General features: G+C 45.6%; 1 protein-coding gene across 2 annotated transcripts in view; it reads right to left on the bottom strand.

Annotated features, from left to right (window-relative positions):
• CALCOCO1 (calcium binding and coiled-coil domain 1) overlaps window positions 1-23,270 on the bottom strand; it is a 417,334-nt gene that overhangs the window by 262,780 nt on the left and 131,284 nt on the right. For both annotated transcript variants that reach the window (XM_069653276.1, XM_069653277.1), the window contains exons 9-13: window positions 19,929-20,084; window positions 18,945-19,199; window positions 16,061-16,186; window positions 12,136-12,231; window positions 11,929-12,040 (exon numbers count right to left, since the gene is read on the bottom strand). In XM_069653276.1, the coding sequence (XP_069509377.1) occupies window positions 11,929-12,040; window positions 12,136-12,231; window positions 16,061-16,186; window positions 18,945-19,199; window positions 19,929-20,084 (745 nt within the window). The remainder of the gene's footprint in view (window positions 1-11,928; window positions 12,041-12,135; window positions 12,232-16,060; window positions 16,187-18,944; window positions 19,200-19,928; window positions 20,085-23,270) is intronic.

The following is a 23,270-nucleotide window of genomic DNA, read 5'->3' as shown; positions in this document are numbered from 1 at the left end:
GGAGGGCACCTGGCGCGGGCGTGGTGGTTGATGCAGCAGAGTTGCTTCCTCCTTTTTGCCAGAGGCTGGGGGGGGGGTCGCCAGGGCCTCCGGGGTTGAGGCCTGCAGCATCCTTTTCCGGATTTCCGACACCAACATGTGTAGGGTCAAAAGGATATTCAGTGATACATCTCTTGGCAGAGTTGGAGCGATAGGCCCACCCGGCCCTGTGCCGTCGTCAGCGTTTCCGCCGCCATCATCCTCCACGTCCTCGTGGATCGCATGCATTGACTCCTGGTCCTCCTTGTCTGAGGAAGAAACACCTGTGTCTTGGGGTACGGCTTGTGGCTGGCCCGAGGCCTCCTCGCTGCCCCCCTGTTTTGCATCCTCAGGGGTCAGAGCCGGGCTCAGCGACGGCATCCTCTTTTACAGTGTCTTTTCCACCACCCCGGCTTCCTGCCTCAGGGTTAGGGATACCCTGGGCGCAGTCGGGCTAACTTCACTGGGACCATCTCTTTGGCCTTCGTGAGAGTGACTGCCACCATCTCAACCGTCGATTACGATTGTTCTTGCACTGCCTGAGCCTTCTTGGGCAGGCAGGCCGGCCGGCCTCCTTTTCTTCCACTCTCTGGCTTCTTCCGCAGTTTAGGTGGGCGATTTACTTTTCTAGGAGGAGCTGGATCGATCGCTGCGCATGGAGGCAGATGGTGAGGTTGAACGCGCCCTGCCCATCGCGGGTCCCGCTCGCACGACGACCTCAGCAAAACGGACTCGCAGTGCTTGGCCTTCTCTTGGGCCCCCACCTATGGACACCCTCAAAGGACTCAGAAGCCCGCTCCTCAGATCAGCCGGTCTTGGGTGAGACATGACCCTGCTTGAGGCATGGGGCAGAGGCTTTGGCAAGCCGCCAGTTCTGTGACAATCCTTCATCGTTCTCTTAGAGAACCTGAGGCAGATTTAGCAAATCTCCTTCTTTGTGGTCCGGGTGAAGACTGTAGAAGCATTGAAGGGGTTTGTCATCTACCAACAAGTCCCGCACTCCGCATCTGGAGCAGAGCTTGAAAAGGGTGCTTCCCTCTTTCTTCCCATCCGACATGGTCGGGGGTGCGGAGTAGACCCGATGGCCTTCTGGAAACTTTGACGAAACTCGACAATCCTTGTCCTTGAGGGGCACTGAAATTCAACAACATACGGATCCCCACTTGTCGGCCGATGAAGAGAAGAGCCGACGGGCTCTGTTTGTCAAAAATATGACTTTTTTCTTAAAACAGCACAAAAACCTGCTGAATAGCTCACGGAGCAAAATTCGAGGACTCCCAACACTTGAACGTGTAGTAAAAATCTGAAGATGGCTGCCAGAGGAGGGGGCTTAGGAAGAGGGCAGTCATTGGCTGAGGGCAGTATGACCCAGAGTACAGTGACTGGTTTAGAGGAGAAATACAGTTTGTAAATGAAAGTGAAACCGTTTTTTTCTTTTGCCAGACCCCATGCTGGAGAAGGAATTGAAGCACTGTAGACTAACTCTTCCTCCCCTCTTCTTCAAATATCTCTATGGCAACAAATGCTTCCTCTGATCCATATATAATGATCTCCCCCTCTATGTATCCATCTATCTCTTTTTCTCCATCTCCATCTATGCATCTCTATATTTCACTGTATCCTTGCCGGCCTAGAGACCAAAGCTACTCCTTCCTCACTGACGATGCCCAATGAGGCTGAAACATGTTAGGGGATGCTTGCGGTCTTGTGCAGAAGGGATGTGACATAGCAATTCAGCTGGACTGCCCCTTTGGAGGTGGGACCAAGCCTGATTTGCATATGGTCTTTCCCCTTTCTGTAATGGCTTGGCAGGTGAAGAACAGTGATCTGGAGGTTTGCCCAGAGCAATTGACAGAGGTTTCGGATTAATTCTAAACCTTCCAGCCATCGCCTCTTTGTTTTGCATTGTCCTTTGCCGACCTGTCTTTTTATATCTCTATATGAACAGTTGCACTGCGCTCCATCCTTCTCTTGGTCTCCATCTCTAGCAATCTCTCCATATGTATATGAAGCTCTCCATCTGCCTCTATCCATCTCTAACTAGCACTGCATCCCTATGTATCCATACTTCTCCCTCTATCAATGGCTCTATCTACTTTCATCTCTGTATGTCCACAAGCATATTTATAATCATCTATCTTTTTGCTTTTCAGCATATATATATTTACACATCTCTATAGTTTATGAATGTCTCTGTCTATATCCAGCACCCTCAATGCATCTTTCATATTTACCTATATACATCCCCATCTATGCATGTATCTCTCTAAATCCATCTCTCTATACATGCTACTCTATGTATCTCTTTCTCTATATCAATCTATATATCTATCTCTGTCTATTTATATACCTTTATACATTGCAAAGTACGTATTTCTCTGTGGCTCTCTATCCATCTCTCCCTGCAAATGTAACTGGGTGTATCTCTTTTCCTATAGATCAATCTATTCATTGATCGCTCGATATCCATCTATATTTATTAATCTTCCTGTATGCATCACTCTATATCCCTCTATGCATTTCTCTGTATACAATTATCTCTATGCATATCTCTCTGTCTACATCTTTATCTATCCATCTCTCTCTATGTATCTGTCTATATCTCTATCCATCTCTCTCTGGATCTATGCAAATATTTTTAGAACTCTGTGTTAATTGATATAAGTTTCGCCGCCTCCTTCAGTCTGCCTCTCTGTATGACGAAAGTGTTGGGTTATTCACCATATGTAATGTATAGCCTGCTATTATATGTCAAGTGCAGCTTCAAATGCCTGAACAATGCCATTCTATGGTTGGTAGAGTCTAAATATGTACGTTAGAGCCCCACAAGTCCAGACTCAAATAACCGAACACCTCCACCAAACAAAGCGCAAGGACCCTACCTGGTATTCTGCCCACACCACGGCTGGAATCCTGCCCACCTACTACACAGAGCACAGTCCCCACGCCTGGCATCATATCCCCCACTGCCCAGAGCACAAACCCCATAGCTGGAATCCTGTCCCCCAACAGCCAGAACAGAAGCCCCATACCTAGCCCCTGCCTCCCATTATTTCTCCAGCCAGAAATAATGGGAAAAAAGCCAAATGCGTTTTTTATGCGCACTCGGCTTGATCAAAAATGATCAACTTTGAAAATGTGGAACAAGGTGAGCGGGGATTGCGGGGGTGTCCCCAGCTCCCCTTGTTCAACATTATGGCTTCAGAGATTGCGGGGGACAAGAAAGAAAAAAAGAAAGGGATCCTGCAGCGTCGGTTCCAACCCATAATTGGGAGATGGAACTAGCGTTGCAGGGAGAAGACCAACGCAGGGAGCCGAAAGCAGGTAAGTGTGGGTATTTGGGTATAATGTTAAGGCGCAAAGAGGTGGTGGGTAGAGGGGATAAGAGCTTTTGAAATGTTCGTTTTTGCAAAAATGTCAGCTTTTTTAGCAGCGTTCAAATACGCCTTCAACTTTATCACGTAGATCCCCTCACAAAACAGAAGCCCCACACCATCCAGGCCATGCCAACACCCCCTCCCAAACAAACCACTTCGAGCGGCAGTGGGCAGCCCTACTTGAATGGCCTCATGATATTGGTCCAGAGGTGTCAGCATTGATGAGTATTCCCCTTCTGTTCTGTACTGGTTTTCTCCCTGGAGAGACAGCCAGCGCAGCAACGCATGGGCACACCTGCCGCCTGGGTGTGGGGTTAGGGGCTCACAAGCAGAAGCACAGCATTTTGTTGGGGAGGCAGGTGCCCTCCCTGGCCCTACCCTGGAGATGACACTGTAAGAGCATACTTGCAATTGCAGACCAAGATGACTCGATTTTGTCTAATGTTACTATTTTATTAAAATAACAGGACAAACTGCATTGAAATCTCGTTGTAAGTAAAGGACACTGTTTTAATTATGTTAAACAAGTTCGTTATTATTCATTTTAAACAAATACAATTGACTGGGAAAACCAGTACTAATCTCTTTGCAATGCAAAAGTGGAAGACCAAGAATAACACAACACTCGTGTGTGCATGTATTCTTGTTTCATTGATTAATAATAATTTAACAACATGGTTGGATTAAGAATGTGTATATTAATAGTAACATTTTAAGTAAATATGTTCTGGTGAAGAGAAAAAATATTGGCTAATTTTTTATGCAGAGGTCAAAATTGAAATAGGAACAGAATATTTTTCATTTCGGTGGTAAAGGCGAAAATGAAAGCCAAGGGACCTTGGATCTGTGAACACTGAAAGTAGAAGCTCATTGTATGTTGGCCCTGAATCCCTCATAGAAATATTTCCAAGGATAGAATACAGTAAGTAAGCCGAGACAAAACATAAGATCAAGTTGAGAGAAACACAACTGACAAAATTAAAGCTTCTATTCAAAAGAGCTGTCGAAAGAGAATGACCTGCATTTTACATCGCCAGAATGGAAACACAGCACTTCTTGTGAGATATGTTTTCAGTATTATTCTAATATTTATGTAAAGGTGTGTTTGACATGAAATGATCTGCCACATTTTTCTTCAAGTTGACACAAAGACAGCAGATTTTTTTTTAATTAAAATTTTACGTATACATAAAAAGATATGTTTTATTTAAATGTAGTTAATTGTATTATTTATTTTGACAATGGGTACTTAAATATATGTTTCCTTTCTTAAACCTACATACTTACCTCATAAAGATGGGAGTATGTTATGGCAACCATATGCCCATGGATAGATTCTTCAGCAAGAATTGGAGCATTGCCATCACAAACGGAACAGCCATATCTATATTTGGGGAATTGTGCTGCCCCACTTTGCCCATTTGCATTGCCCGTTATCCGGACCAACATGCAAGAATTTCATCAATGAAGACCATGCAGAGAGCACATTTTTATTGCAGATGCGTAACAAAACCTTTATTCTTTCAAACGGAACTCCATGTGCTTAGAACGAATATGGATGATGGAACTCTGTAGATTTATAATAACCTCCACAGAACTTTCACTTGCAAATTCAAGTACTGGGATTAAAACACCAAAGAATGGAATCTGAAAGTTTGCATGGAATGTGACTGTCGACCTCAATATGATTACTATGGCTTGGAATAAACAATCTGTTCTACCATTGATTATGCGCGTAAAAGTTGTAATAGCTCCGTTGGATGTATTCGGCTGTTGAGAGAGAGAGAGAGAGAGAGAGAGAGAGAGAATGTGTATCTGTGTGAGTGCATCTTCTGCGAGAATGTGTATCTGTGTGAGTGTGTGTGTGCATCTTCTGCGTTTTGTGTTCGGTAACGTGATGGTTTAGTTGCTGACAGCAGACATGTGGCTACACTGTGTACCAACGTCATGACAAGAGGCGTAACTTATAGGTTTGACATGTTGATGTCAGCTTGAGGGACAGGTGTTATGTTTTACTGCTGTCAGAGCAATTGAAATGAGGGCGATCAATGGATAAGATTTTCACAAGATGGCAGTGTACGACTCGTGCGATTCGCATTTCTAAGTGTCAGAAAATCAAAGGTAAGATGCATTGGAAAACACATTCTGATCGATCGAAATATGCTAAAAAATACATGCCTTATCCATTAGGCCAATACAATTCCTGAGTGAACTTCTCCTTTAATCACTGCAGTAGCACTGCCAACACTCTATGCACTCCGGATCACATGCTCTTAGTTATCGCAACAGAGGTTACAAAATATGGAGTTAAGGTATACTTTTCTGGCCAAGATAAAACAGCAGTTACTTTTTGGTGTTGAGACCAAATCTTCCTCTACATTTCCATTTTGAAAATTCAGCTAAAATGCTGCTAGATGAAACATTCATTGTGCCAATACGGCAAAGTTACTCACTGAAGTGACTACTGTACTCTAAAGTCTCTTTTCCTCCATAGTGATGGGATTCCTATGGAGCAGCAACAGAACCGGGGCCTCAGCACAGCAATACAGCCTGCCCTTTAAGAATGTGCACGTGGAGACTGCACGTGCAAGGCGCAGATACATCCTTGACTCCACCTCACACGCTCTGAACCCTCAGTCCCTTTATTCGTCGAGTGGATGGAAGGACTAGTTACATTTTTCGGCGGGGATGAAGCATGGTGGAAAGGGGTCAGAGGACTAGGAGTACAGTAGTCACTATGGTGAGTAACCTTTCCTTATTCCTAAGTCCTGATCCATTTTCTCCATACATATGGGAGATTGACAAGCAATATTCAACTCTCTGGGTGAAAGGAACCTAAACTGATACAAAAGGGGTGTGGGGGACTTCTTGCCTGAACTGGCCATCTGCTCTAGAGCTTTGCAGGGAATAGCGCCTGCAGAAAGCCAAGGGGGAGGCCTCATGGCCGCTTTGCAGATTGCCTCACACAGAGCATGCCTCTGGAAGGCTCCTGCTGTGCTTTTTTCTCTAGACAGGCGTGCATGTAATCCCCCTGGGATGGCTTTGTCGTGAAGCTCGCCACAATGAGTAATGCAGGATACAATTCAACTTGCTATAGTAGTTTTCACTGTCTGTTTGCAAAGATTGGGGTAACAAAAGTGACAAAAAGTCTGTCTGATGCGCTATGAGGACTAGTCTTCTCGAGGTAGAACCTCAGGGTTCTACACACATCCCACAATGCAGAATTCTGTCTGCCGCCATATGGGGGTCCTGAAAGATTATTGGCAGTAAAATGCCTTGATTCATGGGGAACTCTGAGACCAGATTTGGTAGAAATTAGGGGTGTGCTCTAAGTAGCACCTTATGTCGTTGAAAGGTAATGTATGGCTCCTCTAAAGAAAGGGCATCCTTTCTTTGGATCCTGAGGGCTGATGTTAATGTTCCCAGGAATGTTTTTTTCCACAAAACAAGCTGCAAGTCTACAGAGAACCTAGGTTGGAAAGGTTCATGGTTAACGCTGCCAAGACAATGTTTATGCCCCATGCTTGAATGGGCTTCTGCATAGGTGAAAGCAAGAGGACATTTTTCACAAAATGACAGTTGATGACAGGGTTGGCAGCCCTATAACCCATTCTTTGTTGGATAAATAAGCCGCCAGTACCACAAGGTAGCTTCTACAAGCGGAAACCTTTGTCCTTGAGCAAACTATGCTCAAGAGGAAGGATAAGACACCATCCACTAAAGCATGGAGAGGATTTAATGCCCGCTCAAGCATCCAGTTGCAGAATATCAGCCATTTGCCTATATATTGTATCCTGGTGGAGCCTTTCCTGGAGTACTTTAGAATTTCTATACTGAACCCAAATGGCAGTAAGTCAGTTCTGTTTTACAATCTGGGAGAATCCCTCTTTTTTGTTACCGGGGGCTCGTCTCATAGGGTAACAAACTGTGTAAACAATATACAGTGAACACAGGCTACCCCGCCCTTACACACGTCAGTAGATGGTTACCAGTATCGGATAGTACTGAAATTAACTAATTAGCACACATGGCCTGAAAAGGTAAAGCAGTTTTATTCAAACATGACAGTAAGTTGTGGTATCAAAATACATTCTATACAGTACGTATCACACATTTAACACATAGCCTATGTGTTAAATATGTGATATGATCCATCTACTGACGTGCGTAAGGGCGGAGTAACCTGTGTTCACCTTATATTGTTTACACAGTAAGTCAGTTCTTCAGGCACCAAGGCGCCAAGGAAAGCAATTGAGGGGATGGGGGGGCAAACATTCCCCCTTGCTGGTAACGACGATTTGGACAGGGCAGAAGAAGGAGAGGTGGTGCAGATGCCATATGCAGGAGGGTGGAAAACCAGTGACTTCTCTGCCAGTGGGGAGTGATCAGGAGAACCTGACAATTCTTGGCCTCCGAAACCTCCAAGTAGCCTAGGAATTCGAGAGAGACAGGGGTATATGTCTAAGATTACAGATGGACCCAAGGTGGTTGGCTTCGGTAGCAAACGATCCACGTGAGAAACAAGAACTTCAGGATGAAGATTCTACTTGTGGCTGGAAAGCCCCATCTTGCTAGAATTGTCCGCTTCCTCGATATCCATTCCTGACAAATGTGCTTCTTCAAACCACATTTTGTTCTGCAGTGCCCATTCCTATTTTGCACTAACATGCTACACAGGTTCGTTGATTTCATGCCTCATTGCTGTTTACATAAAACATTGTCACAACATAACTGTCAAAAGGTGTCTCCCCTGTCTGAGAGAGAACAGTCGTTTTACATCATTTACAGGCACGTAGGATCCTGCAAGTGAGTTCCTGTTAGGAGGTTCTGACAGTTCCACCCCAAATGAGATCAGCCCAAAGTCAAACCGCGATCTGAACAGATATCCTGGGGATCTTCATTTGGTCCGAATGTACCGCCAAGGGAAGTTGCGTGTGGTGTATACAAAGCCTAGTCCTGGGAATTGCTAGCACGCACAATGCTATGAGTTTCAGAAGGCATTGTAATCACTACTCCGATGTGTGGTCAGGAATAGATGTACCATGGATAAGACATCTGCCACTCATTCTTGAGGTGGAAAAACCCTCTCTGACTTGGAATCCCATAACAATCATAGGAACCTCAGTCTTTAAGAAAATATTTGTTTGCATTGATTGAGAGCCTCAAGGGTAACATGTTGTTGAATATGTAGTGCTGTCTGACCTGTGGAATTGGCTCTGAACAGTCAAATGTCTAAGTACAGTTACAGGTATATCCCTCTCAGACAACAGCTTTGTGAAGATCTTGGAAGCTGAGCTGAGGCCAAAGGGCAGAACCATGCACTGAAAATTGGTGGTTTCCAATGGAGAATTGGAGGTAAGCCGGGTGACAGGGACAAATCAGCACATGCATGCAAGCATTCTGGAAATCCACAGCAGCCAGCCAGAGACCCGGCTGTAAAGAATCCTGTACTAGGGCAGGAGCTTTCATCTTGAAAGTTTCTTGGGGAAGAAATGTTTCAGAACTTTCTGAAGGCCTGCCTTGTTCTTATTGGAATGGCAAAGAACCTTGAATAGTCCGACCCACTCGCCGATAGAGGAACGCTCTCTATTGCTCCAATATGTGCAAGTTTCTCAATCTCCTGAAGAAGGACCTCTGAACCCTGCTGAGAGACCGGCAGGGAAGAGGAGGAGGGAGAAAGCCCTTACCCACCACTGACAGCATCCAGGATTCGTGGTTACAAATCCCCAACTGCTCAAGTGGTAGGAGGACTCTGCCTTCTATGGGAGTGCTGTGGATCTCTACTCTCAAATCATTTTAATGTTTTAGGGTCCAGGGAGAAGAAGGGCTGGGAGAAGAAGCCTTTGGGGGGGGAAGGACGAGGCAATTATTTTGCAAGAACTACTGGGAGACTGTTCTGCCTGATGTGTAGTCAAGAAACCCTCTGAATCCTTATGTGTATTACAAGAAAAAGTGCTGTCCTGCCAATCCGGTCTTAACTGGAGCCTTAGTGAGGGCCGTTAGAGATGTCGCTGTCTGCTCACTCGTCTTTTCTGTGTTGAGCGCCTCATCCATTTTAGGACTAAAAGGTTGAACCCCATTAAATGGTAAATTCAGAATTTTCTCCTGGACATCAGGTTGACATTTGGTGACCCTCAGCCGGGCCTGTGTTGTAGAGCTGACCTGATAGCCAAGCTCCGAGCTGCAGTGTCCAGGTGGTGGTAGGAGGCCTCCATCGGGTACTGTGATACCTTACGATCCTCTGCTAAACCTGAATGGAAACCAGCCTGGTACTCTGACAGAAACAGATGCTCAAAAGCTCCCAGCTCCTTCCCTAACTTCAAATTCGGCACAACCATCGCTGCCTCTCCATTCGCCTTAAGACTGAGGGAGGCATTCTGGTAGAATATTTTAATAGCTGAATCCAAGATGCGGTCCTCCCGACCCAAAGCTTTTTGGCAGGATGAGGAAGAACACTTTGCTTTTCCGACTGCCACTATGGTCAAATTAGCAAGAGGTTGCCCTATCAAAGATTTTCACCTGGTAGCAAAGGTCAACTTTTTTGACCAGTGGAGGGACCGACATCAACATTTTCCAGTTAGAAAGCCTCTCCAACGATATCGAGCTGAAGATAATGGCCTGATCTATCTGTCGATTTCAACAACAGCACTGATGACAGAATCCCTTGGTCCACCTAAGGTACTTCAAGCACCAGAATCTCCAAGTACTGCAGTAGGCCTTGAACTCAATCGGGAAAGGGCTTAACTGGCATTAGCACCTCCTCCATGTTGCCTATGGAGACATCTATGTCCCTGGGTCATCTCCGGCAAACCAGGTGGTAAAGGTGGCAGGTGGAGGAGGCTGTAGTGTCACTGGTTGCAGTGAAGGTGTTGGTGTCCACAGCCGTCACAAAAGAGGCAGCACCAAAGGCGTCAGTGGCAGCAGTGCAAGAGGGTCTGCTCAAGGATTCAAACTCAAGATCGGTGTGTACTCAGATGCCTTAGGAGTAGATGATTGATCACCAGAAGACCCCGTAGTAGCACTTAGGCTGAGATGTTATTGACAATAGCACCTCCTGCATTAGGACTTTGAGGTATTGCCTCCGGGTTTGAAGTGTATGAGGTCTTCAAACCCCTCAAAGAAGCGATCCTACCGTCAGGTGTGGTCATGCAACGTGCTTGTCGATGGCCCTGATGTGGCTCTGGGGGCGCAAGTGCTATGGGGTACCATTAAGTGGTGTAACCGAGTAGCCCCTGACAGTGGGGGACCAGTCCACTCGAAGTGAAAAAGGAGGAAGCCCCAATGAGTGCAGTTGGGCCAGGGGCAGAAATCTGCCAGTGCTCCCTGCTCCCATAGTATTTGAAGCCACCAGAGATGCATTACCCAGTGACTGGCCAGAGTCTGAGTCAAGACCGTTACCACGGGAGGGCAGTGCACCATCGTAACCCACAGCTGTGGCACAGTGATGGAGACTGAAGAGGTTGAAGGTTGACCTTCCGAGGAATGGTGTGTGGATCTTTCCGGTGCCATGTGAGACCCAGTGACTGGTGCAGTATGGGCCTTAGGACGAGTACCAGTGCCAGGCAAATTGTTTTCTGGCACAAGGTATCTAGTACGAGCCCTCACACAGAGCAATGTCCTCTCAGACCGAGGCATGGGAACAGACTATAAAGGGACAGTGACATTGTAGGCACTGGCCAAAGCCTCCACAGAGGCTTTGGGGCAAACCCTGGTTGTGGAGTGTCTAGCTGCTATTGACCCGGACCGAGCCCCATTAACCTAGTAAACTCCTGGAAAAGAGCAGCTTGGTTGGGGAGTGGAGGAGAAAAGAGGGTTACTTAGCTTCTTGGAAACCACAAAGCTTCTGAGGTAATCCAGAGGACTTGCCTTGAAGTTTTCATCCCAACTCATCAGCCGGTGCTGCAGTGACATCTGAGAAAGTGTGACAGAGCACATAGGTGGTCCAGCAGTGAAGAAGCACAAGCACACTAGACAAACAGGGTGAGGGTCCGCTGCTGAGAGTGACCAGTGACATCCATCACACGCAGAACAATCTGATTTAACTGGCATACACGAGAAAGAAACCAAGGTGAACATTGGAAAAAGAAAAAAAGATCATAAAATGATACACAGAGGAAGCTGCAAACTGAAAAAGAGAAAAACTGTCAAACGTCCGACTAGGAGGAAGCCTCTGAGGGTTCAGAGTGTGTAGGGCAGGGTCAGGATGTGGCTGCGCTTTGCACATGCAGGCCATCTCTGCATGCTAATTATTGATGGGGAAGCAGGTGTTGCAGTGCTTAGCCTCCGGTCCGCACGTAGGGGCATTGGAATGATTTGAGTCAGGGTCCTTAGACATTCAGTCATTGCTTTTTCCCTGGGGAATACTGCTTAGTGGTTGCAGGTAGGTAAGGGGGAGTAATTCTACAAGCCAAGAGCTCTCCTGTGATGGTGCAAGAACCCCTTTGGGGTACCTTAATTTAAGTATCAGGAACTTTCTTTGTTTGTGGCATACACTTTACAGGAAAAGGGTTTAGAAGGAGAGAGGTCCACATACTCTGAGTCATTTCTGTAGATGGCATGTCTTCATCCTCGTTGGCCTCACTCCACTTTACATCAGCAACTTTCTCCAGCCTCTCCTCCAGCTTCCTCACATACTCCAGCAGCTCCTATGGGGAGGCGAGACAGATAGGCAAACAGATCAGAGAAGAGCTCGGGCACAGGCAAGGAGGAGATGAAAATGTGAACTTCCCTCCAGGCTCACCTGCTTCTCTTCTCGAAGCTGCTCCTTCTCCATCTGAGCGACTTTCAGAGCTGAGCGAAGCTCCTTCAGTTCCCGTTTACCCTCAGAAAGCTGGACCTGCGGATAAGGACAACAATTAAAGTAACCAGCGACTCTATATAAACTGACTGCTGTCATCATTAAACAATATAAAATCATTGGGAAGACTGATGCTATCGCCAAACACTGCAAGGACTGGAGCAATGAAGAGAAATAGCCAGAAAGCCAGCAGACGACAGGCTTCCTTAACCCAGTGCAGTGCCCTGTGTTCTTGATGCTTTGAGAAGTATGAAATCTACTACCTAAACTCCAAAAACGTGTTTGCAGATATTCTCTCAAGAGCCCTCAACCAAAGTCCAGTCAGTTCCATTGATTGGGAACAGCAGGGTCACTAGTAGAGCTACCCAATGCCCATATTGCCCAGCATGGAGCCTAAGCCATTCTTTTGGGAAAAAAAGAGGACTAGATCGGAAGCATTCCCTGACACCTACATAGAAAGTGAGGACTTGGGTCTCCATACCTCTCCATATACTCCCCATATACTCATTATTTGCAGTTATCATCATTTTAGGGTGCTGCATATTGACCTGGCAAGCTCTATGGTACAACAATTACGTGACTAGAACTTGTGGATAAAAGTGCCTTTAGCTACCTGATGAAATAGGTCTGTTTCTGGCCTTTAAATGGACACCTTGGAATCGTAGCTTTCGGAGAAGAATGGCCATGAAGGCGCTTACCTTACAGATGTCTCCCTCCTAAAAGGGTGTATTCGAAGGTAGGATCGATTATTTGAGTGATTCGAGTGCCAGTATTGTGGGTGAACAGTTTTCTGTGGCAAACTGGGCCAGAACAGCAATAGGTGACAGTGTACAAAAAGGCCAAGATTAAGAGAATTAAGGCTTAACACCCAACCCAGATGTTATAGGGACGAGATCAAGAATTCAAGGAATATGTGGACCTGGTCTCTTGCTTCGGAGAGATCTCACGAACACAGAGGGATAGATTCTCAAAAATAAACGCGAATGAAAAAAGTGCAGAGAATGAGATTTTCTTATTTGCGCTCATTCCAGAAATGAGCAGGTCACCTTCTTCTCAAAGGTTAACTGCGCATTTCAGGGGGGCTGGGCACCCCATGCATACAGAATTACAGGAGTGCAGCACCCACAAGGGTGCTGCGAGTGCATTTTACAGAGACAGGTCCTTTTTGGGACACAGTGAAATGCGGTAATACGCAAAATGCATTTCTGTCCTTGTTTGAAGGATAGAAATGCTATTAGTTCAGATTGCAGCTTTCGCGTGTTATAGTAAAAGCATAAAAGGTCCGAAATGAACTGCTCATGCATTGCACTTTCCTCTGAGCCCAGTCTAAACAGGCACAGGGGACGGTCTTTGAAGCACATGTCATTTGTGGATTCGGATGTGCGTTAAAATGTGCAGAAAAGCCCCCTTATTTGCACAAAGGGAGAGCAAAAGGGCATCGGACTGTGTTCACATATGATGCCCATTCAGGAGTCCTTTGTGGATTGGGGTGCCTTATTGACTGAGCACATGCAGAGTGGCCTAATTTAACATAATGAAAATATATATGACGCTAAGTTGTGTAAATGTTTGTTTCTTACAGGTGGGCCCAACAATAAGTACATATACAGCATTAGCCAACAATGTGAAAAACCCTCTACCGGAAACAAACAACCAAACAGCTTCTTCTGAGGGTTGTAGACAACCCAGTAGGATCCCAATCCCACTCTCTCTCTAAGTGCCATGCAAGAGGAGATATCCATTTGCATCTCCCTGTGTCAGCTTGACATCAGCGGCTGGCTATGGGTCCTTTCCGAAAGAGGGTCCACTTTCCTTCTCCTCTTTTCTTGGTCAGACAGGTGCAAGCTCTCTCAGATGGGGGTAGTGTTAAATTGTCAGACAGCTCAGGAAAATTATGTGTATCTGTAGAGCACATTATCACCTGGAGGTCTTGTTGCTATGTACAGTTCATGAATCAAGAAACAGATTATGCTGTTTGAAGCACCATTTGCTGTATAGGCGCATTATGAATACCCAATAAATAAATAAATAAAATAAAGAGAAGAGACTGGGTATGGGGTCCTGGCGGAAGGTTAGGTGGTCAGACACAGAGCGATGGGTCTGATGTATTGAATTCCAAGGTCTTGAGGCCATGATGGATAAAGCCAAACTCAGGATTTCATTGGGAGTCTCGGGAGGATAGCTCAGCTGCAACGTGCTTGCCCTGGAAGCAAGACGACACTGAGCAACACAGGTTCGATCCCCGGGTCGGCGCTTAGAAACCTCTGGGTATTAAGCGCGTTATAAATAACCTATCATATATCATTTTGAGAAACCTGGGTGTCCTCATAAGAAGTTCAGAACTAGATCTGGGGCAGTGCAGTGGCTGATATAGGATACATTTGTTCAAGATGAAGAAAGAGCCTATCCCATCGTAAGATCATGTGGGCAATGTGGAGAGCCTTAAAATCGGCACGGCTGGCCACCGTGAGCCAGTGGAGGCAACGCAGGGATGGGACGGGACGATTTGTTCAAAACATCCCACACCCTGCAGGAGATTGGGGCTGTGGCATTCTGTTGTCAAATATAACATTTGTGGCACCGTCGAGAGAAAAGTTACAGTAGCCCAGTCTACTGTAAGGCACAACTCATAGGGGAAAAAAGCAGGAATTTGCGCGGATCTTCAACTCAATAAATCCTCTGTAAACCCCAGCCTCTTAACCCACAGGTAGAGGGAGAATTGACACACTCGTAGACTGAGTCCAGAAGATTCCCGTCGTCAATAGACACCGCTGAAGAGATGAAGCTGACGACCCTCTGTCGCTGCCTACAGCGAAGAGCCGGTTAAAAGCATCAGAGTGCGAGTAAAAGTGAAATCCAAAAGATTGGATCAGAAGGGCTAAAGGTTGGATATAAATATGAAAAGCACAGCAGAACAATCAGGAGTCGTGTGCAACCGTGTTGGAGACGAATGGAGCACTAAAGACGGACTGAGTGCCATCTGCCAAGAAATTGTGAACGCTGGCATTTGAAGAATCACAGATGGTGACCTTCTCTAGGCCCCATAGCAGGAGTTGGATGTAGAGAGCCAAATGTGATTGATAAAAGTAATAGGATGAGGGCCAACACCCTCCTGCATCCACTGCCATAAGAAGATTATCCAATACAGAGACCAGTACTGATTGCGTTACTCTTGCAGGCCGAACACCTGCTAGTTGGGGGACAAGGAATTAATTGGTCTTGGTGAAGCCACAGATTGAAGGTGGTATCACTTTTCCAGTTGCTGAGACAAGGAAAAGCAACTGGTACGTACTTGACAGTAATCATCATTACACCTAACCCTTCTCTTCCTCATCCAAGTCCTTAGTGCCCTCTCCTCCAGGTGGTTGGACTTCACCTTCAGGGTTTCACTCATTCAATACGAAAGCCAGGATGGCAGACTAATTTCGCTTATGTGATGCCAGGTGAGTTCCAGGTGAGGCCCTTCCAGCGATAGGCGTTCTTTGCCATATATAGCTCCACGGGGAAATATCTGTCTCATGATCTGGGCAAGCCAGCTCTCGTAAGGCCTGAGATAAGGAAGTGGAGTAAGTAAGATATCTGGTGAGTAATCGAGCATGACTACCCATAGGTACTCTCCTGCAAGCAAGCATACTTGGGGCATAGTGTGAGGGTGCTGCCCTGCCCATCCTCCATAGGCATACAATTTCTTTCCAGTGAATGTCATACCTTTCTATAAAGCACACTCTTAAAATGCAAGAATTGGCTGATTCCGCAGGAAGAAGGTTTCTTATCTGAGAAGGCAGATGTCTCTCTTTGCCAATGCTATCTGGCCATGCTCATGCCCTCTAAGCCCATGTCCCTGAAATTCATGGGCCCAAAGAGTTACCAGGCTGGAGTCGCGCTCCCGGGACAGCTCTCCTCTCAGCGTGTGCTTCTGGCACCTCTCCTCCTGCAGGGTCTTTTCTAGCTTCATGTTTTCCATGTTCAGCCGAGCAACCTTCTCCTTCTCATCCTATAAAGGAATACATGTTATTAGGAGACGAATGTTTCATGAACTTACACCACTGGCCAGGGCGCTCCACATTCTGACATTCAAAAAACTTTAATAAATTATACATGTTGTGTTCCATTTTAAAACAATGCGATCATGCCAGGCGAATTCTAGAAATAAGACAGCTGCGATCTACCATCAGAAGTGCAGTGAAACAATCCGACATACTTAGGTGAAGGGAATCCAAGAAAGGAACAGACGTTTGGTTTCCCTATCATGCAATCCTGCCAATGTAAGTTGTTTCATAAACACTCAGCAAAGCAACATCACATTTGGTAGGCTACCTACGGTCATGATGGTTTTTAAATGCGTAAAAAAGCCAATATTGGTTTCAGTACTTGGTGAAGAGGCTTGCTTAACTGACGCACCTGGTCTTCTTTCCTAAATGATGAAATAACTTTTGCCATAAATATTAAAGAGAAATACATCAATTGCCGACGTAAAGAGGCCAGAGGATTCTCCAACACAATAGTTTCCGGGTCTTTCTGACACAATTGTTTCCGGATCTTTCTGATGATGGACTGAACTAAAGGAGGAGCTTGACGAGGTGGCGGCAGAGGCAGAAAAAAAACAGGTAGTGACTGTCAAGGCAATGCAGCTTGAGGGGACGTTTAGAACGCAGTGGTTCTAGCAATCTCTTAAACAACACAGATAAATATCAACTGTTTTTTGGGATCACTGTAAACCCTGGGCAGCCATATGCCCTTGGCACACACCGTTGTCCATCGTTGTTTTGACGAAATATGAGATTATGTAGCCCAATATTTCGTGCCTCTGAAAAACACGTATTTTCGTGATCTTCCTGGTAGGCCCTTCCCAAAGTATTAATTGAATGCCATGCATTTCAGATTGTAAACATGATGCTGGGTTTGTAGTGTAGAGCATCAGTTACTCAGGCTATAGGTATTCTATACTTGCCAGAGGACTGGAGAGTTTTCTGAGACCTGCTGCCACATCCCGCCTACTACACGCCTGATGGTCGCACTGCACTGCAATATCCCACGCTCCCTTATTTGTTTTGACGCCTTACACAGCCAATCACAGGCAATCCGAGCCCTCTCACAAAGGCCTTAAAATGGCAAGCGGGAGGATGCAGCATAGCGGACTCACATTTTTGGCTAAATAATGACTTTAAATGAATGCGTCAGAGTTCTGCATTTGGGTGCAGTGACAGCACAGAGGAAGCAGTGTGATAGAAGGTTGATAACAGCACACTCCTCAGCAGAAGCATGCACGAGCCCATTTCCATCATCTCTGGTTTTAGAGTGCTGGCATATGAAGACAGTGACAGCGCAGCTCTACTGATAAATTGTTCACATGTACATTCATTTTTAGTCACGCCTTTTCCATTGTGATTGGTGCTTGATAGCTGATGTTTAGTGCTTAAGGTAAACATACTATTACTCGCATTGGTTGCCAACACTAGGAATAGTATTCTATGCATTGCTAGGGCAGGCTTCCACATCCTATCTCGAGTTCGAGGTGGTTTCTTCGTCCCTTAGTGGCCTATAAATATTTGTGGGTGAGCCGGACCTTTCCGGGGTAACCAGCAAATGCTCATGGGTCACACTGAAACCAGGTAGAGCAGCACTCACCATATATAATAAGGCATAATACTCTTTATCCTAGACTATGCGAGATTCCTATGTGACTAACAGAATTCTGTAGTCAAACCCATTACCTCAGCTAAGCCATGAGGTCACATCACCTTCCTGAAGATTGAAATGCCTCTCCAACAAGCCAAGCATACCATGAAAGACTGTGAGATTAAAGCACAAATCGCCCTTATCCAATGGGATCACATCATTTCACTTGTTTTCTATATACCAAAAAAGTCCATGTCGTTCTGATGTTACCTATTCCAGAAGAGGTCATTTTGTTTTGGTTTGTTTGGGCAGTATATGCTAAAATGCATAATGGTTCTATAAAATCATTATTGGCCTCCGTGTATGGAAAGCTGTTCGATCCCGGGTTAATGCATGCATGAGTGAAAGAGTGTGTGATGGCAAGAATGGCATGAGCCATGGAACCCTGCGAAGGTCACAGTTTGGTGTTTTTCAAGAGTCTCTCTCAGTTGCTTCTGCGAGCTTGGTGAATGGATGGCTGGTAGGAGAGGCGTAATTGATCTTAATCATGAGACCCCCATTAATTCAATATTACTATGAGGAATCCTGACCTTAAACTACAACCCAATTCCAACATCTTCCAGTCTCTGCTGTGATGTTATTCGTGCATCCGCGATCCAACAACAGCTCATTGGTTAAATGCTCACTTCTGACACCTAGTCGGCTTCCACTGCACAAATTTGAATCTCGATATGGCAGACTCAGCCCAACATCCTTCTGCAGGTAGATAAATGGAATACCATGACTTTAGGTAAATAGAAGCTATTACTACTTTCTTTAGAAAAGGGAAGAATCTGACATTAATAACTATACAATTAAAAGTAATTACTATTATATCACTTCCTTCCAAGAATTCTCAGAATGCACAGTTGCTTCCTCAATTCCCAACCACTGAAATCACCCAGGTTTGGCATCAAGAAGCCAGCAGACCCACATCCATTTGTTTGAATGTCACTTTATCATTATCTGTAGGATTATTTTCTGCAGAATGGTTTCTTGGTTCAGTAAGACAAATAGATCAAGGACTGAATTGTACACATATATACACTGAAGTTGTTGACCGGTGCCCTCTCATGTGTCAATGCCATATGTACCTCCAAACTTAGTGCCAAGTCTGCTCGCTCTTTCCACCACTGACCCCTGCCCTCGTTCCACTTCAGGGTCATGTCAGCTAGCTTAGTGTGGGTGTCGGCAGCCTCCAGGCGACTCTTGTGGAGGTCTGAGATGGTGCGGTCCCTGATGGATGAGGCACTGGCCAGCTCCTCCCCAAGCAGCACCACCTTCTGCTGGTTGGCTGAGAGCAGGTCGTGGGTGGAGCGGAGCTGCTCACAGAGTGAATCCACCTGAAACTGCCGGACACAAAACGAAAAGCAAATGTCACACTGGGAAATGTCTGATCACTGCAGGAACAAAGCCTTGATGGCATCTACTGTAAAAGACCAGGCTGTGGGAAGTTAACTGCATAAAAACGACACAGCAAAATGGATGTTGCATGTTAAAAAGATTTACCAAACAGGACCCCAAGCTGTTCATTTTGCATCTACCAGTAATTCTGCCAGAGATGGACCACGTCCACGACCGCATTTGTGACGGACTTTGATTATGTTCTGGCTGGGGTGGTAAATTGAATCCATGGGGTTCACGGGTTCACTTATCATTTTCACCCCAAGCAGAAGAAAAAGACTTTGGTACGAGCCAGATCGTCAGCAGCCATGTACAAACATGGGGCCTTTATTAAAAGAAATCATTGTTGATTCTGTCTGCTTTTTCCAGTTGTAAAAGGCAGGTGCAATCCTTACGGATTCCAGCCTCCTCGCCCACATCAAAATCAAATGCAGGCAGAGAGGCTGGTGGTTTCCCTTCACAAAGCCGGAAAAAGCACCAGCCAATCCGCACTGTCCATGTAAACCCTTCCAAAATGGCCAGACATGCAAGAGACCCTCCCTGCTGTCTTTTCATGTTTAGCTGCCTCTGAGCCATTTAACGGCCCATCGAAAATGAAGCCACAAGTGTTGGCTTCGTCCCTCGCCCTCCTAAAGTTGGCGTTTGGGTTTTTGCACCATTTTCCCCATCAGAACCTTTTTCTGGTGCGTCATCGCCATCTTCTGCTTCAGAAGGCCAACCTCTGCAAGCATCTGCTGAGTCTGCACTTCCTTTTCTCCCAGACAAGATTTCAGGGCCTGCATTTCCAGGTCCAGCTCACTTCGCCCCAGTTCTGCTGTCCGTAAAGCCATCTAGGAGACATAAAAACAAAGACACAAATATCAGGCCCACGAAGCAACCACGAGCGGCCACATACCAGGAGCATGAGAGGCAACAGTGTAGAAACATCTGAGACCACTTCACAATATCATGAAAGCCAAGATCGCTGAATTATTAAATGCAATATCCCAGCACCATAAAAGTAAACCTTGAGTATCATGATGAATGGCATGAGAGATAACATCTTTGGATCACAAAACATATCTTTTTTGGGCCACAATAAAAATGACACTGCACATAGCAGTGGAAACTACCCTCTCCACACAAGGAGGGGCACCTTCATAAAGCAACAAGATGAAAGCTTCCAAGAACATGGGGTAAAACCTCTTGGGGCCTCATGACCCACACATCATGAGAGACTATTAAAAAGACAACCAATATGACCTCCAGGCCCATGAAAAATGAAGGCCCAATAATAAGTACACAAGAGACACAGAGACCACATGAAGTGATGTTAAATAATCAGCAGACAAGACCTGAAGAGCTACATGAAAAAACTGAAATGGGCCCAAGGAGATGATCCCTAAGACCATATGAAATTACCCCAATCACCACAACGCATGATCCAAGCGCCATAACACCTGGTCGCAAAGGGGCGTAAGTCATGACAAGATAGCATGAAAATGAGAACCATAAATGATGTCCTCAAAGACCATTAAACATAACCCTCATCGCCACAAAGTATGACCACAAGGACCATACCGTAAATCATCACTCAAAAGGTCCACTAGACACAATCGCATAATATATAATCGCTCAAATGCTCCTTCACTAAAAGGACCTCAGAAATGCAATACCCCGCCATAGAATACACACAGATTTGCAGCATGGTGCCTCACATGCATCCTCCAGTAAACGAACCTCAGAATTGCAATACCCCTTATGATGAATTTAACGGTATCATCACTTCTTCCATGGGGAACTCTCTTCCCATATGGCGAGGAAAGGGAAGCCGCTACCTGATCCCAACCCAGGGGGGGCTTACAGAGGAAGGATCATATGGGGGAGAGGACCCTTATGAGGGGCAGAGTGATTGGTTAAAAGAAACATGGCACCCACGTTTACATTCTGGATATAACCTCCCTACCCCCGGGTTCACAGACTTTTACAGCTTATTTTGGTATTGAACCTGTCCAGCCATCGTATACTGACATTAGGGTTCCTTCTGACAAACTACACCAAAGTACTGACAACGTTTCTTGTGGTATTGAGCCCGTCCAGCCATTTTATAATGACGCCAGTGCTCCTTCTGACAAATTATACCAAAGTACTGAGAGGAAAAAGAAGAACGGAGGGATGAAGATTTAAATATCCATCAGCTGTGCGAAGAGGGAGAATCACAGAGAGAGTCACAGGGAGAGCGAAACAGCAAAGTAAACCTTGCTGCATGCAAAGCTGGAAAGTAAGTAGGGTGCTGCCCGACACTGGAAGGCTGCTGAAAATGCTGTCTTGACAAGGCCAGGAAGCCAGATGTCTGCTGAAGTGTGACCGAGGGCAGCACAAGGCTGTCAGGAGAAGCAGAAGACCAGGCGAGAAGTGGAGAAGGGGCGGAACGCTGCAGCCAGCTGTCAGCAAGCCACAGCAATCGCGGAACGGCGCGAAGAATGCCAGAGCAGACAAAACAAACCGATGAGCCCAAAGGGGAAGAGTGGGAGACCAAGCTTCTTCAGGGAAAATGCTGCACACCGTGGGGAAGGTTAATGACTCTGTTGAAGCAGGCGGTACGCCCTGTGGCAAGTAATGAAAATACCGAACGAGAAGGTGGAGGCACATTAATTAAACTGATAAGAAAATTATGGACAAGGCTATTGCCTAGTAAAGTGTACAAGTTTGAAACATACCTGCATTGTAAAGAACAGTTCGAAAAGTCCTGGCAGGAGAGTAAACCAGTTACTGTGCGAGTTGGGAACCCACACACATAAATAACTTTAGGGAACATTGTGAAGGTGAAGCTGGCGACCCGCACCTCAACTTGTTGTTAAGTCCTGGCAGGAGAGGAAACCAAGCCAAACTAAATGTGAAGTTGAATATTAGAAAGTCCTGGCAGGAGAGTAAACCAGACCAACCTGAATGTGTAAATATTGTGAAGTCCTAGCCGGAGAGCAAGTCAGGCCAAAGTATATGCGAGTCTGGAGACCCGCATTTTTAAGAGTGTGAAATGTAAGGGAAGGGAACCATACCCCATGAGTGGAAAAGTTGTAAAAGCACTGTGAGGAACCATGAATTATAAAAGAACTTACGTGGAGTAAGTCAAGGAGTGAGGAAGAACCCTTGAGGGTGTGTTGCTAGGGGAAGGGGAACATACCCCTTTCATTGGAAAGTTGCCTTTTGCCAAGGAAAAAAACTGTGGTTCAAAGAAGCGGAAATAAGTAACTTCTCCCCTTGTGCTGAGAGCTGTGAAGCCTTGGGAGCTGTATTGCAAAAGGAGAGGAACTCTTGATTGTATGAGATACATGGGAAGGGAGATATACCTCATGCTCTGAACAAAGTGTATATTGCTGAGGAAAAGTGTTGTGGAGAAATAAAAGGTGTGTTAAACAATGCAAGAGAAAGAGGAAGAACCCTTAACTATAAAGGGACTAGGGAAACGAAGTCCCTATGAAAGATTTAACAAAGAGAAATAGCACGTGAAGTGGAGACTGGTGATTAAACAAAAACTGGGGAAAGCCACGCTGTGGTACATGAACAACCTAAGGGGGAAGTAAAAGGAAAGAACAAGAATTTGCTAGCTATTTTGTTTGCAACAAGGGAAGTGGCTGAGGACCTCCAAAGGAGAAAGAAAAATTCCTTGGACAATTGTGGGAGTTTGGGAGCATTCGTCATTTATACATTTGTGCACCCTTTTGGAACTTTGTGTTGGAACATTAAAGAAGATTACAGGCGGCCAGTTGGAAGACTTTTCCCCCTTGCACTTTTTCTTAGGTTTAGCTTGTAAGGGTCAGGACGAAGAACTTTATATTTTTGGACATTCTGACACTGACATCCATTAGTTTCGTTGAGGCATGGAAACCCCTCACAGTGTTAGGGTGAGATAGGTCTTTCTCCAACCCTTCCTTTGCTTCAATAAACGCTTATAACCACCACTACAGTGTCTCTGTGTCCGGACCTTACTCTTGATTCATTACACCCTCCAAAGAATACACACAGAACCAGAAAAT

This window comes from Ambystoma mexicanum, chromosome 3q (assembly GCF_040938575.1).
Source record: "Ambystoma mexicanum isolate Mex_15411 chromosome 3q, UKY_AmexF1_1, whole genome shotgun sequence".
Classification (NCBI taxonomy): Eukaryota; Metazoa; Chordata; class Amphibia; order Caudata; family Ambystomatidae; genus Ambystoma; species Ambystoma mexicanum.
This window is presented reverse-complemented; position numbering and strand designations above follow the sequence as displayed.